We start from the raw sequence: 15,324 nt of genomic DNA on the forward strand, positions 1-15,324 counted from the left end.
GGCTCCAAGTTCACAGACTGTGGGGAAGAGTCGACCTTGTTTGGGCTCTAAGCTTTCATTGTGGTGAATTATTTTGAACAAGGGTTTTGGTTGGTCTATCTTTCGAAATTATTCATCCATGCAATTTACTTAAAAAAAGCTTCTCAAAATTTTTATTTAATCTTGGGCTAAAAAGATTTAATTTCCTAATGAGCGCCAATAATTTTATTTTGTAAATATTTGTAAATTATTTTCTAACCCTTGTTTTATTTTGTAGCTCTTGGGTTTTTTGGGGTTTTAAATTTTTTGTATATATTTGGGATTTTGGGAAATTCTTTCATTCATTTTGCAGGTGGATCTTCAAAGCCTCAAAGGAAATCAAAATTTTTTTGGAAGATCTAGCCCTAAGGCTAGGGTTTGAAGGGTTTCACTCCTCCAAGTGAGACGTCTAGCCTAATCAAGCATTTATGTTGGGGTTTTGAGGCAGAACTAGGCCTAGGAAGGCAAGATCTAGCCTCTAAACTCCCTCCAAGCTCAACATCCAACCAAGAAAGAAAGATGTTGTCCCTAAAGAAGTAAATTTTGGAATTTTATGGTAATTTTTTATGATTGCAGGGTTTTGAAATTTTTTAAGGCCTCTAAGGCCTAGCCGTCCCCTCTTCTAGCCTTGTCGTGAGCCTCAAGAGGACTATTTCTCAAGGCCACAGGCCTTTAAGGGCCGTAGCCCCTAGCCATTGCCCCTTTTCTCCTTGGTCGTAGCCTTAAAAAGGCTTTTCTTGCTTAGTCGCAGGCCCTTAGGGCCTTGTTGCATCCTTGGAGGGACCTTAAGCCCTCTCAACCCCCCTACTTTCCCTTGTTTCCATTAGTCGTGGTCCCTTCTAGCCTCCCTTGGCCTATCATTGCCCTTTCTTGGCCTCCTTTAGCCTCTAGCCCTAATCGTTGGCCTTTTCCTAGCCCTAGTCTATCCTTCTAGCCCTCATTCAGCGATTCTTTAATCATTGATTTAGTTTGCATTGGAATTTTGTCTCTAAAATCTTGTCTTGCAGTTATTTTGGAGCTAAGTTGGTGGTTGCAGGTGGTCAAGTGCCTTGAAGGAGCCAAACTAGTCATCTACAAGGCCATTAGACCTAGTGTTTTTCCCTATAAACCTCTTTGCTTCATCATTGTTTCACTTGAGTTCTGAAGTATTTCATGAGAGAAATATATTAAGGGCTTAAACACATTTAAAATGAGCCTAAATTAACTCACTAATCACCTAAGGCATTAAATATTAATCATGTGATTGAATTAATTGCATATAGTGAACTTTTGTGCACTGTTGGGTATATTCCAGATCTGATATGTTTGCTACAGCCATCTAAAATCATCAGCAACAGTAAGAAAATCACCTAACAGTGGAATAATAATTAACTTGCATGCTTATTTTATCATTGGCATTAGTTGGGCTTGCATTTCTTGGCATATTTTATCATTTCTTGAAGGCTGTCATAATATATACTCATATATACTGCATAAGGTATGAATTAAGCATAGCAGTGGTGTGAAAAGTAGTAGGCAGTCCTCTAATTTCACTTGGGTCTTGTTCTTTGCATCTTGTGCATCTTTTATAAGTGTCTTCTAGTCAAATTGGGTGTTTTTCTTACTGCTGCAATCATCATCTTCTTGGTTGCTCCATCTAGCATTTCATTGCATTTGCAACACTTGCATCCATTTGCATATCGCATGCATTACACTTTTGCATAAGCATTCACTATTTGCATCCTCATCTAACTAAGAACATATGTGCTCTAAAGGGATAATTAATTTGGCAATTGTTGGATAATATTGGCTTAATGCTCTCTTTTCCTTATTTATAGCTAGCATTATTGTGACCTTGTTTCTAAAAGAATACTTCTAGTTTGTCATTGCTATCATTGGTTATTGGACAAGAGAATACATTTCTCTTCATTATTATTGTGGAATAAGCACTTCTTGTATTCATAATCTTGTTAATCTAAGTCACTCGTAAGGCACTTGTCTAATCATAACTGTGATAAGAGAAATCTTGAAGTAATCTAATTGTGTTCATAAGGAATTCAGTCTTTCTCTTTTGTATCTATTTGGCACATTGGTATTCTATTGTTAATCTCAGAGTTGCTAATTGTGTTTAAAGTTCATCATTATCTAATTGGCATTCTAGCATTGTTGAAAGAAGCATCCAATCTACCTATTTATGGTCATTTCATGAGCAATTGTCTATTGGTAACCTTAGCAACATTTTATGGCACCATCTATTTTGATCATTTGAGCACTCTCTTTTGGTGAAGATTGTCATTATACATTGTTAAGTACTTCATTGTTCTAAATTGAATATCATTATAATTTGTTTCTAGGTACTTAAGACCCTTAACAATCTCACCTAAAGAATAATCACTCATCTTGCACTTGCATTCTAGGATTAGCCTTGCATTAACTAATTTACCTCCAAGCATAAGCTTGGTTGATATAAAGATAGGACCACCTTTCTCACCGAACTTGCAAAGCTTAGACCCCCTTTTGTGGTTAACATGGTGACCTTGCAGTCCTCAGAGCCACAGTCTCTACAATGCTGGAGGCATCGAGAGGTTAGAACTCTAGGGTAAGTATCATTAATATAGCCTTTGCTATCTTCCCCTAGGTTTCTCTCTCACGACCTACACTAGACACTAGCTTCAAAATAGTTGAGAGGAAGGATTCACTTAGATAGGCATATAATAAAATAAACCAAGATCCTACATTTCACTTAGTTTTTAGGTGTTTCATTTCATATAAGATAGTGAAGCATCATAAAGAAGCAATTTCTCATCCAGTGGCTTGGTAGATAATTCACGTAAAGCAAGTATTTTGACTCCATTTTAAGGCATTGGTCTTTCAAGGTAATCTAATCAAATCACTAAACTTGCTAAATTAACCAAGTTGTTAGGCCATTCAGTTGTGTCTCCTAAACTTGTTGGTTGCTGATAGGTCTTACATCTTCACATTTCATAGGGACTACCCCCCATAGCCTGATGCAGGGAGACAACTAGAATGGAGAGCGTGGGGATCAGAGTAACAGCCCCTACCCTAAGCATTGTCGCATCTTGCCTGTATAGGCAACATGTCCCATTGTACATTCGAGAGGGCATCTACGTCCCATGGCACATCTAAGAGAGCATCTGCATCCCATGCCACAGTTAGAAGAACATCTACATCCCATGGAAAATTCGAGAGCGCACCACTTGGCTCCATGATGCCTTCTCTTCCAAATCTTGTCTCTTCAAGCCGTAAGAGGGTGAAATCATGATGGGCACCACCCAGCCAATCCTTCTCTTCAAAACATAACCGTCGACGGGATTTGCCGACTCCAAATCAGTCCAATCGCATTTCATTAAAGCTCAATCAGGAAAATGGCATTTCCTAGCTGTGAAGGTTCCAGCATTAAATTCAATAGGATAACGTTATGGTTTTCCAAGTTAAGCAAGTGAAACCAGCTATCTTCCCTCAGACTTCGAACCATCAATCTTCCCTTTTCTCTAATGAGTTCAAATTAAATAAATTTTCATTTATAATTCCAAGAGTTCTTGCCAACAATACTTACCCACATTGGATTTACAGTTACATAAAATATTTACAAATGAAATAGTCAAAGCAAGGGGTGTTACAAACCCCACCCCTTAAACAAACATCATCCCCAGTGCTTTACCAAAGGAAAAAGACAACAAAATTTGAGCTTCATAAGTACAACGCTTTTACATCCATTACATATTAAACAAAAAAAGGTACAAAACCCTCATAATAATCTGTATGCTCCAAGTTGCTTCATTTAGTCCAAAGTGCTTCCATTGCATCTTCACCTGCTCTACTACTCAATTCCACAGTACGGTCTGCCTCTAGTCCAAAATGCATAGTGGTACTAGCTAGAACTCTCCCTCAGATTCCACCTATATCCAGACTAATCGATCACATGATTAGTGTCACATACATAATTTTTAAGCAAGGATCTGTGAAATGCATTGTGTGTTTTTATGGTGGGTGGTAAGGCTAGTCTACAAGGCACTATCCCCACTCTCTCCAAAATAAAAAATGATCCACAGAATGTGAGTGCTAACTTAGCACAAGATCCCACTTTCAATGAACTCCTCCTTGGTTTAATGCAGAGATACATGTGATATACCACTTGAAATTTTTTATGCATTCTTTGTAGGTCTGCGTAGTTCTTCTATCTATCCTGAGATGCTTTTAGCTTATGCCTTATACTAATAACCTCTTGCTCTGTTTCCTTCAACATATCAAGTCCAAGACTTACTCTGTATACTAGGCCATCCCAACTAATGGGTGTATTACACCTTTTGCCTCATCTTACACCTTCTGCTCATCTTTAGTGATTCTTGGGAAATGTTGTTGTATGCAAATTCAACTAAGGGTAGGAACTCTTCCCACCTTTTCGGTTGGTGCATAACATACTTCCTCAGCATGTCTTCTAACTCCCTCAGTTTTTCCATTAGTTTGAGGATGATATGTTGTGTTGAATGACAGTTGAGTCACAAAGCTAGCAAACGGTTCTTTCCAAAGGTTTGATGTGAATTTGGCATCTCAATCTAAGATAACCTTCTTGAGTATGCCATGCAATATAAATATCTCCATGAAAATTTGCGTTATGTCAATGACCTTGTGGTTAGATTTGACAGGTATGAAGTGACGTGCCTTGCTCAAATTGTCCACTACCACCATGGTGACATCATGCTGCCTTGGCATATTCGGTAATTCCATGATGAAGTCCATGGATATGACTTTCCACTTCCACTTAGGGATTGGAATCGATTGCAACAGTCTAACTAGGTGTCTGCATTCCACTTTAACTTGTTGACATTCCAGACACTCGGCAATGTATTCAGCGACTACCTTATTCATACATGGCCAATAATACATCTTCTTCATGGTTGTTATCATTTTTTGATAACCAGGTGACATGAATAAGGTCTTTTGTAAAACTCGTCCAACATGAGCTTCTTCAAGTTACCCATGCAAGGTATATAGCATTTGTCTTTCACTTTCAATATTTCATCATCTATGAACATGTAGTTCTTTGTAACAAACAGAGTTCGCATACAACAAAATATTCTAAATATCTAGAATAAGTAAATATCCATAATAGGACAGGTAATATATTTATATAAACAATGTTGAATGTACAAGTGATATCCTATATGATATGTTAACAGTTACAAACGAGGGCCTTGCTTATATACTAGGCAAGGTGCCCCATGCACGACTAGTCATGTCCTTTAGGAAACGTCTCTTCAATATGGTAATTATTTAGTAATTATTAATTATATATCATGTTCATAATGTTGCCTTCCCCTGTAGAAAAGTTTTGTCCTCAAAGCTTATTTATGGCAATGTTTGATATATTTTTCTATCTCGTAATGTCTTCTCGTCTTTCTCAATTATTGAAAGTAACATTTTCGACGATATAAGATGATATGAACTTCTAAGTGTAGTACAAAATTTTCTTACTATTAAATGATCTAACCATCCCAAATTAATTTTTTGTGGAATCTTGTGATTACTAGAAACTTGGGATGAATCGTTATCATAAGACTGGATTATGGTGATATCAATATTCTTGGGAACACAAGTCACTTGTTTTTAAGTGATATGGATATGCAAACTCGTTGAGATGTCTCTTTTTATGATTTGGGTGTCTATAAGGAATTCTTGTGATCTTATTTCTCCTTAACCTGTTTGTGGTGATTTCTTGATTTACTTGAGGTATTAGATTTCCTTCATGTATGGAAGTTGCTTGGCTAATTGTTGGATCTTCACTTGAGATTTCCATAGTTTGAACTACAACCTCTGAGTACGTCTTCACTTCAATTGGATTAGGATCACTTTGAATGATAATATTATATGCATCGGTGTTTGTCCATTTTTCTTCAATTTTTGATAAACTTCGAATTTCTTCTCGAAAACTTCATTTTGTTGTTCTAATTTGTGCTTCGTAACTTTACACTTCTTGACTTGTGTAAGTAGTTTATGACTATGATCCTTTAAACAAGGGTAAACAGAGAATTATGTCAAAAAAAATTCAAACATGGTTATGACATTGAACTAAGATATACATTCATAATCATCAATTGCGATTTGTACGTCCTTGACTTCATATTGTTTCTCACAAAAACATCTTCCCTTTCACCTATATTTTTTTATGAAATTGATAATTGATTTGCCAACTTAATATTGATGTAATTTTTCTTATGACTTGTACTAATAATAAGATTACTGACTTATCTTCTCAAACTTATATAATATTTTTCCTAAAAACTTTATACTTATCTTCTCAAACTTATATAATATTTTTCCTAAAAACTTTATATTAGGTAATAGTCTTCACAAATTTAATAGGAAACGCCTTTATTTTCCTATACCATACCCTTCAAATTATTCTATTTTTTCCCTTACTCCAAATTTATAATTTATTATACCATTAAATTTAGTGGACGCAGATTTAAGGATCTCGCTAAAACTACGATACGAGTTAAAACCTCAACCTTTATAAATATTGCTTGCATCACTACTTAGGTTATATATCATATTGTTATAACGTTCGGATTGTCCTAACAATATAACCTTTCGTTAACCATATATCAAAATTAATTTGGTAAGTAACGATATACATATAGTGGCTATATATTAATGGTCGACAACGGAAGCTTTTGGAAATAATTTCAGCACCTTCCAATGAAACTATTGTACTAATTGTTCAAATGCATGGAGATAGTGCATATCCTGCCAATTATACATGACAAATTTTCGAATGCTTGGCAGATTTATTTATTTTTTGTTGTGTAAGATTGGTGTAATTCACAACTATTGCGTCTTCCAATCGCTCAACTTCCTCTACGACTTTGAATACTTTGCTTGGTGATCAATTGTTTGCACCCAATTGACCAAATATTCCTTATTGGGTATCGACACTTGGTATGGTCGTTGGAAGAAAAACACATATGCCTATTCTTTTAAACTCGGCTTTTGGATAGTGGCAGTTGTCTGGTGCATGGCAGTGGTAATGCAGCGGGGCAGCGATGACTGCAATGGGAGCACGGGGGGATAGAACTAATAGGAAGATAGCTAAGGCGATGCGAGGAAGTCGGAAAACAATAGTGGAAATCAAGGGGACAACCGTTAAGCAGATAATGGCAGCGATGCAGGGAAGTCAGAGGACAACAGCAGCGGCAATGCGAGTAGAACAGGAACAGGAGTGACTATGTGCAGCATATAGTCGACTGCTACATACGTTTTTATTTTCTGCGTTTTTTTTTTTTTTACACTTTTTATTAAATATATAACTTCATATCTATATCTCTTTTATATTGTATAGAAAATTTATTTTTGTTTAAATGTGTATGCTCTCTTTTTAACTAGTTACTCTTTGAATATTGACAGTTTGAACACAGGTTTTAATACTCTACTCTTATTTTTATGTACTTTAGTAATCCTATTAATTACTCCTTGAATATATAGGAGGTAGGCTTTTTTGACATCATTTTTCACTAGATGGGTAAGACAAGATGGTGTTCTTTTTCCAACCCTTTTTTTTATATCTTTCTCTTTATAATCAATATTTCTGAAGACTTATACTAGGTGGCCTTTTTCTTCTTCGAGGTGCTTATTTTTGGATATTCCAATTGCTCATAGCAAGTGTTTTCAAAACTCCAATATTTTGCATAGGGTGGAGATGAGAGCTGAAATGTAAGTAACTTTGTCATTTCTAACATGTATGGAGAGGTAGTGTGGGATAAAATCCATTTTTTGAAAAAACGTAAGAATTAAAATAAAGGAAAGGAAATATAATTTGATTTTTTTATTAGATGCAACGATTATAACCTCACCCCTTACCTTTGCAACTTTTAACCATGACAGCTTCACTTAATTGACCTCTAACATAGCACGTGTGTTCGTGGCATACTAAACAATACCCTTAATTTGAATACATATTAGAAAATACCTCTAAAAATCATTTTATTTAACTCCCTACCAATACAAACCTAATACACTTTCCCAATTTACAAAACCTCTAGTTTCATTCAATATTGTAGATCCATTTTTTCATTAATATTTTTTATACCACTTTATGTTTTTCCATTAACTTTGAGCTCCATTTTCTATACACAACATACAAAAACCCCTTACCCCCTACTATATGTTCAATATATTATTTCATTTTTTCCTCAATATACATCCCCCAATATAAACACACGTTGTATGGTATTGCTCCCCCAATGAAGCCCTCGTGATTTTAACTACCACTCTTGCAAAGGATTGGAACTTCAAAATCATTCCTTCAACTTAGTCAAGCAGTAGTCAGTTGTGAGATAAGAAGAATTGTAGCCAATCCTGATACCCTATCATGTACAGCACTAAAGAGGCACTTAGAGCTTGCCAACCAAACTTGTAGAAACCTATGGATAGTCATTGATGCATTTATAGTTTCAAGGATGAAAATGAGAGTCATTTAATTATGCAAATATAGCAAAGAAATTTTGAGAAGCTTGTGGGGAAGAGAAGATGTGATATTCATAGGGTAAGCAATGTAATCCATGATGGAAGCAGTGAAAATAATGGTATAAGTATTGAAGCCAACAAAAGCAATGAAACATGTGGTATAAGTTGTGAAAACAATGGTATAAATAGTGCAGGTGAGAGAAGCAATGAAATATGTGGTGTAAATGGTGAAATCAATGGTACAAGTGGTGAAGCCAAGAGTATAAGAAATGATACCACTTCCAATAAAGTTATTAATCTATCAAACAATAGCATTCTCAACAAGGGATTGAGGTTCACTATAGCCCCTAAGGTCATTTTGGAGGATGACATAGTTTGTTGAATAGAAAATGGAATTAAGGATCTAAGAGAAGATAAAGAGACATTGAGACAAGACTGCGCCCTTATACTGAGAAGACTTAAGCCACCAAGCAACAACTTTCTGAAGAATTAACAATTATCACTTGAGAAACAACAAGAAAATAGTAGTATTGAGAGTTAACAATGTAGGAGCAATAATGATTATGAATTAAAAAAAACTACATGGAAAAAATATTTGAGCACCTCAACAATAGTGGCAGCCACAAGAAGAATAGAAGTAACCTCAAGGTGGTTAAAGAGGTTAAGAAAGTCATAAAAGAAACCAACTTTCATGAGTTGAAGAAAATATTGGTGTCCAATTCAAGATCACCCCAAGGATATATGGCCTTCCCAAAATACATAAAGGAGCTCCTTTGAGGCCAATAGTTATCATTGGCTCACCTACTTACGAACTAGCAAAATATGTTGCCAAGATCTTGGACCCCCTAGTTGGTGACATTGATTCATACATAAAACACTCGTGCCACTTCATGAACCTCATTAATGAGGAAAGAGTCAACCGGAAGACATGATCATTAGTTTCAATGTGGTCCAACTTTTCACCAAAATCCCTTTAAATGAAGTTGTATAGGTTTTAAAAGAGGTTATGATGTTCATATAGCCAAACTAGCAAAAGTGTAACTAGGTTATACATTTTTCACTTCCAAGGAGAGTATTATGAGAAAATAAGTGGGGCGGCAATGGGGTCTGCACTCTCCTCCCATTGTACAAACTTGTTCATGGAAAAGTTCGAAAGAAGAGCCCTGGATTCGTAACACCTTAAGACTACATGTTGGAAAAGGTATGTTAACAATATCAATGTGAAATGTACCCATGGAGGAGAACAGCGTGAAAAGTTTCTAGCTCACCTCAATGGAATCTCGGATGACATCTAGTTTACAATGTAACTAGAGGACAATGAGAACATGTGTTTCTTAGATGCCTTAGCCACTCAAAACAAGATAGGATCCCTGGGCACTATGTTTTCATAAAGAAAACCCACACCAAGAGCTATTTACATGTCAACTCTCATCATGACCCTATGTAGAAGATTGGAGTTTTCAAAACACTAGCCACAAGAGAAATGAGAATATCCAACAATAAGCATCTCAAACAATAAAAAAGCCACCTACCAAAAGTCTTCAAAAGTGTTGGTTACAAGGACAAAGATATAAAGGAGGCCTTTGATAAGAAAGGAAGAACATAATCTTACAAAACCCATCTACTGGGAAATAATATCAAAAAGGCCTACATCCCATACATTTGAGTAACTTATAGGATTACCAATGTTCTGATAAACATAAATAAATTAATTAATTAAACTATCAAAACCTCATTCAAACACTTAATAACTGTGAAACGAAGAATGAGATTTATGAAAGATAATATCGATAGCCACCAACAAAAAGGTGTCTATAAGTTTTCTTACTCCCATAGCCTATGCTATATTGGAGAAATGGGAAGATCTTTTAAAATTGGGATGAAGGAACATGGGGACGATATCAAAAATGAAAGCGTTTGCACCTCACTCCTTGCAAAGCATTTAGTTAAAACAAGGTATAATGTCTACCTAGAGGACACTCAAATCCTCACCCAAGAGAATCACCACGACAAATGTGTAAAAGAAGCCTTGGAGATCGTGAAAAACACAGAAAACATGAATAAAGACGATGGCTTGGACATTAGTAAGAGGTAGCTTCCATTATTCAACCAATTAAGGACACTCAACAATCAGGGGTAATTGTCTTCTTTCCATTCTTTCCTTTTGCACCCTACTCTCTTCTCTTCCCCCTCTTTGGTATGGTTCCTCTTTTCTTTGTTCATCTTACTTTCCCTAACCCAAATCTATTACTTTTAATATCTTATTTTTATTATATTTATGGTACAATAGTATTAGTATCAATATCCCTAATTCTGAATATCAATATTTATATCTCTATATATAATAGTTTAATATTAGTAATATAATAGTCTAATATTAGTAATATAGTATTAATATGTATATTTATATTTCTAATACTTTAGTATTAATGTTTATATCTATTACTCTAATATTAATATTATAGTATTAATATCAATATTAATATTATAGTATTATTTTAATATTCCTAGAATTACAATTTATATTAATAGATGTGTATACTATTAATACTATAATACTTTTATTATTTATATTAATAATTCTACTTCCTATACTATATTAATATTAATATCTATGTTTATTGTAGGGTAGTACTAATTATTAATATGTAGAATACTTCTATAATCCTTCTAATATCTCTATTAATTTATTGTATATTATATATATTTTTTGGATTTTTTTCCACTGCAAATTTCTAGGTTTCTTATGTAGTCGTCCTTCTTCCTCACCTTTTTTCTTCCCCCATTGGCCCTGCATCTATTAATGATAATCTCTTGCCCTTCCTTACTCAACTTTCGGCTCTGATGATGATTCCAATTAAGGATTAGCAATGTCAATCACTCTGTAAAATAAATATTGTGGCAAATTCTCCAAGATACTTACAATTGGACATAATAATATATGTTTTAAATACGTACATTAAACTACAACAGCGTACAAATTAGTTTTAAATATGCATTCTCCACTATTGTTGTTTACAATACAACTTAGAGTTGTTACATTTATAATGATAATTATTATCTATTTTAAGGTCATGACCAAGACAGATACCAAATTGGCATATGAAACCTTGTTATTTGTGGGAGAAGGGACCTCACTTCACACAGTGATTTAACTACTAAATTTTACGGAGGTGTACATAATCTACCCCACATTAGATTCAAACCTGTGACCTCTTATGAGGAAGCACATTTCTTAGCAATTAGTATGCCAACAAAGGCTTGCCTTGTTGGTGAACATTATGTGTAGTGATATGTTTGTCCCTTGTCAACCAACACACTTTTTTGCAAATAGAACAAAGTTCATGGTGTTCATTGGAAGCATTTCAACCAAAAGAGAAAGGATGCAAATGAAAAACTTCAAATAACCAAAATAAAGCAAAATCAATCAATGATTACTATAAAGATGAAGCTACAATGTAATGTGTTAAAATCAATGACACTATAAAACATGAAGTTACCATTAAAGATGAAGTTACAATGTAATGTGTTAAAATCAATGACACTATAAAACATGAAGTTACAATTGAACCTAGTGTTTAACATTTAAGTGTTTCATTTATATAGACAAATATAAACAAACTCTCATGCATAAGTGATTTTAGCATCATCGACCATAATTGATCAGTTATTTCATGATGTAATTCCATATCAAAATATCTAGGCATAATAAGTGGAAGAACAAAGTGTTTTAAAGTTGCGAACAAAAGTAGGTTAAAGTTGTAAAGAAAGTGTACAAGTCGAGATTATGTGCAATTGTTAATTTGAGAGGAAAATGTGGAAAGATGGGAATAAGAAATACACCTAGATGAAAGCGTGGGAACGTGCAAGAATATGGTGTGAATGGAAACCAATTAGTGTGCCAATCGCATTACACAAATTGATAGAACAGCTTTAACTAAGTATATGTATGAAACATGTGAATAGAGGGAAAAGAAACAGCACAGTTTTGAAATGATGAAAAACAAAAAAAAATTGCACGACATAAGATGAATCAGCAAAAGTTGAAGCAATACAAATCCCTACAATGAAGAGATAAAGACGTGACTGTTGGAATGCAACCAGAATTTGAAAAGCAATGTAGATAAATGAATACTCATTGTAGTGTAGGGAGAGATGGGACAAACTCAGCATAGTAAGAAAGTGTTGTAGCAAGAAAATATGTAGATGATAATGAGATTTCACTGACTAAAAGATGTACTTTGCTACACTATACGAATATAAATTTGATTAATACATATTTTGTGTTGACTAGTTTAGTATATCAAGTGACGATTGCTCAAACTGATTAGTGCAATCTGTGCTGTCAATTAGTTCTTGGTCAAACAGTTTGGCATATTAGTCTATGTTATTTCATACTTGAAAAAGATTGGTAAATACTCATATACTTGTATTTACATGTCCATTTTATATATTTAGATATCAAATGTTCATTGATATGGTATAGACAAATATTGATCCCAAAACAATATACTAATAGTAAACCATTCAGAACAATATACTAATATAAACCATTCAGACCATAGACCAAAATTATTGTTATCGATTAAAAAATCTTGAAGATAGCTGGGAACTGCAAATGACCATAACCATGCACCTCTGAAATTGTTGCAAAGCAAAAATGAGGAACAAAAAGCATCCCTAGCTTCATTTGATGGATAAAAATCATTTGTCACAAAGTAAAATTGGATCACTTTTTGGAAAACAGCGAGTACAAAACACAACATTTGCCCATATCAAAAGTGTTACAAGATGTCCAAAATAGCATCCAAACCGAAAATGTTGAAAGTCGTGATTACGAAGCTTTAAGGCCTAAGGTTGGTGACCATTTCTCTCATCCTCCCCATTTCAAGCCCTTTAAATTGATAATTTGAATAGTACAATTGTGAGCACTTTCAACAAACACATACATACCTCAGCTTCCTCATATATTATGGCTATCTTTGACTTTCATCTAATGACCTACTATTCTCGACTGTATAACAATATTTGCTTATACACGAGAGAGAGACCAGTGCCACTATTTTTCTCTTTTTGTGCAAATCAAACCTTCGGCAGAGCATCTTTTTCCTCCTCCATCATAAATACATTACTTGGATAAGGAGAAAGCCCACATAGGATAGAACCTAGTTCACGTACACAGTTATTCTTAACTGATAACTAGACCACAACCTGATGGACTTGGTGCCACTGATTTATTATCCATTAATAACTATTTGAGAAGATTAAATACTATATTAAATAGCCGAGTTGAATGGTTCTAACAAAGTTATCCCTTAATTTTGTCAGTATATATCGTTTGGACAAATGGTCATTTCTGTTATCGAAGTGTACTATATGGCCATTATAAAAGGCATGGACTTCTCAAAAGTGTCTGCACAATAGCTACTGTATTTACTATATCTACAATTTCCCGTTGAAACCTTCATCAGCAAAGAAGAGAATGATCTGCACATAAGATATCTAAACAGAGTTTTAGAGTTAATAGTAGAAACAACGAGGGTATGTGGAAATAATCTCCAAATAATCATATTCCTCTGCAGAATACAACACATGGCAAATACTTTTTTTGCCTATCTGAGCTGTTCAATTCAAAATGAATAGACTCTAAAAAAGGATTTGTTCATAGAGGACCTTGATAGTTCAAAATGGCAAGGTTACCCACAAAAAATTGGTAAGAATTCTCAGTCATTACTAAAAGAGTCCTTGTGACAAAAACAATGATTACGCTTACCACCTTAGGACAAGAACTTCCATTTCAATTATGTTTATTCCCAATATAATCCGACTCAAAAATAACATAACTCCTTGCGATTGTTCTCGAAGTGCCGTTGAAAAATGTAGAAACTATATGCCTCTAACCAATTGTTTTTCGCGTGATATCAACTTGGCATTAACTTATCAAACCACCACCGCTCATGGTACGCATGGGAACTACCAAATGCAAATTACTCGTAAAGGCCCAAGAAAGTTGTTTGTTATAGATTTCACGTTACCCCACGATGCAAGATAGAGATTTAGTTCAAACTTGCGACAGATTTATTACAAGTTAATCATGTATTACACAGCAACAATTTCAGAGATACAAATAGATGAATATAATACAACTGTACATCTTCAACTTTAGGGAAAAGTAGATAGGACATCCTCTGGATCAATCGGTTCTTTACATGTCATACACTTTCAGGTCCTTCCAACAGCCTTGTACTCTGCATACAATAACAATGAACGTATTTATTCTCAGTTAAAAATCAACTCAAAGTTGGTCACAGACAGAAATTCATAAATAGGACCAAGATCAAAGGCTCCATAATTCAGAAATAGGTCTCAAAGAAAAATTGACTTCTTTCAAACTAACAAAGGAGTTATTCATTACAGCATTCATTTCAATGAAATTTCAAGCAATGATATTTACTACCGGTAATAATAATAAATAAATAAAATCAAAACTAAAATTGATTCAACAGAGTGATGAATGACAGCAGATGGGCCTGATGCGATGACATGCCGTAACTGATCACAATAAGGATATTGATATTTACTAATAATAATAGTAATCATAAATAAAAATCAAAACTAAAACTAAAATTGATTCAGCAGAGTGATGAAAGACAGAACATGGGCCTGATGCCCATTCAAAACGTAAATCAATAATATTTCAAACCCTTGTTATTTTTCTCATAAATTGTTGATTGGATATGTTTTGCAATTGCACTTTTGCTGCTGAGACACTATCATAGCCCCGTGTGAAAATTTCTGAATCTTTAGAAACAGAAATCCTACTGCAGTCGCTCGTTTAGCATC

General features: G+C 34.4%; 1 protein-coding gene across 2 annotated transcripts in view; it reads right to left on the reverse strand.

Moving 5' to 3' along the window:
* Positions 1-14,025: 14,025 nt before the first annotated feature.
* The window catches only part of LOC149165429 (uncharacterized), a 127,014-nt gene continuing 125,715 nt past the window's right edge, over positions 14,026-15,324 (reverse strand). For both annotated transcript variants that reach the window (XM_089432302.1, XM_089432303.1), the window contains one exon: positions 14,026-14,729. In XM_089432302.1, coding sequence (XP_089288428.1) covers positions 14,694-14,729 — 36 coding nt within the window. In that variant the 3' untranslated portion in view covers positions 14,026-14,693. The remainder of the gene's footprint in view (positions 14,730-15,324) is intronic.

This window comes from Pinus tabuliformis, chromosome 5_1, assembly GCF_031772625.1.
Source record: "Pinus tabuliformis cultivar Carrire ecotype Pingquan chromosome 5_1, CPIR1, whole genome shotgun sequence".
NCBI lineage: Eukaryota > Viridiplantae > Streptophyta > Pinopsida > Pinales > Pinaceae > Pinus > Pinus tabuliformis.